Source organism: Sphaeroforma arctica (genome assembly GCF_001186125.1).
Source record: "Sphaeroforma arctica JP610 unplaced genomic scaffold supercont1.513, whole genome shotgun sequence".
NCBI lineage: Eukaryota > Ichthyosporea > Ichthyophonida > Sphaeroforma > Sphaeroforma arctica.
Window position 1 is genome coordinate 57,753 of NW_014040045.1, and position 1,740 is coordinate 59,492.

Sequence of the window (1,740 nt, forward strand, 5' to 3'; positions counted from 1 at the left end):
CATATATACAAATATATAGATATAATATATATATATCTTTATATATATATATGTATAATATATATATAAAGATATATATGTGTGTGAGTGGGTGGGTGGGTGGCTCGGTGGCATGTATATGTTCTAGCAATATGGGAGTACTATGTTCGTTTTATTGGTTGTCGAGTGTAAATTGATAGCGGTAGTTTGTTTGTCCTTCCTTATAATCCCAAACATTCGTTTCTTCGAGTTCAAGATTGCTTGTGGTAAGCAACTATTCGAATTTGAATTTTCTGTTTTATTGGAACTCAAATTGTGTTGGCACGTATCACAGACCACAAGATGCTGATCAAATGGTAAAAGGGGACCTGGTGGATACGGACAATATGTTCCTGCTTTATCCCGCTTTGAAGTTCAAAATGGCCAATTGCGGTATGGTGTTGAATTGAACTATTTTTGTAGTCAGTCCCTGCTTATTTCGCTGTCATGTGCTGTTATCCAGGTGCCTATTTAGACTCGAGCAGCACTGTTGGACGATATTATGTGCTATAATCAGCCACGATATCGGTGTAGCGCACTGACTGATTTCTTGTGGAGTTCGAGTCCTATTGTAATAAATTGTATTGTATACTTTTGTACTCGGAGTCCAAAATCTTCCAAAATAAGTCCTGCATTTAAACGTGTATATATGTATATATGCATCTAATACTGCCACCGATCGGGTGCATACTATAATTTTACTAGCTAATGGATTACTACACCATACCCTACACTTCTATGGCAAGGAAAATTCTAATGCGAAGAAAAGTATCTCTCATTATCGCATGTTCGTGTCCCCTTATTCCCTCTGCCCATTCAGCATACAGAAACCGCATAGAGAATGTTTATCTGTGTTATCGGTTGCGACACTATATTCTTAGTTATCAATGTAGATTAATATTCGCGTGCCAAAAATAGTCACTGACAGTTGTTTTTTCTCTGCCCGATTAGCCCACAAACACGGCATGGAGCATGTGTCGCCGGATGTACTAGAGACCCTTTCAGCCGGACTGCAGCTGCAGATGACTTCGTTCTTAAAAAGAGTAGTCAATCTCAGGTAAGATGCACACATAGTCGCATCGGTGTTGTCAAGACCGGCCTGAATTGCGCAAACAAGGCGGTGGTACATGTTCTAGCTCTATAGTTTCATCCGAATCACTCGTTGAACCTTTCTGACAAGCTGCAACGTAATTTGTTGGTTCATGTAGTCACCATCGCATCGATGTGGACAAGACGGCGTTAGATTTCGACTACGAAGTGACCGGCGATAACAGGCGGCAGCGATTGATCTTCGAGCGCATGGACAAACAAGCACGCGAAAGGAAACGCGCTGAAGACGAGGAGATGTTGCAGAAGGTATGCAATCTAATTCTTATTGTTTGTGGGTACGGGTACTTTAGTACTACGTGTGAGTGGTATTTGAATCCAAAAAATCGCACTCAATTTAGAGTCTGAACTTCTTTCTCAACACGAACTATGAATCCACAGGCGTCGAAGAGTCGATCTAAATTCTCGCAAGCAGATCCGTCTATGATGATGCTGAAAGAGAAGGCCAAGCAAGTACGTACTGGTGTACCGCATGTCAATATATATATATATATATATACATATATATATACGTATATTATTATATTATTATATTATTATATTATTATATTATATATATGTATATATAGAATAACATGTATATATATATGTATGTATCTATATATTATTATATAT

General features: G+C 38.4%; 1 protein-coding gene across 1 annotated transcript in view; it reads left to right on the forward strand.

Annotated features, from left to right (window-relative positions):
• Positions 1-310: 310 nt before the first annotated feature.
• SARC_06874 (hypothetical protein) overlaps positions 311-1,740 on the forward strand; it is a 4,544-nt gene continuing 3,114 nt past the window's right edge. The window contains exons 1-4 of the mRNA XM_014299207.1: positions 311-411; positions 970-1,075; positions 1,227-1,374; positions 1,507-1,578. Of these exons, the coding sequence (XP_014154682.1) occupies positions 333-411; positions 970-1,075; positions 1,227-1,374; positions 1,507-1,578 (405 nt within the window). The 5' untranslated portion in view covers positions 311-332. The remainder of the gene's footprint in view (positions 412-969; positions 1,076-1,226; positions 1,375-1,506; positions 1,579-1,740) is intronic.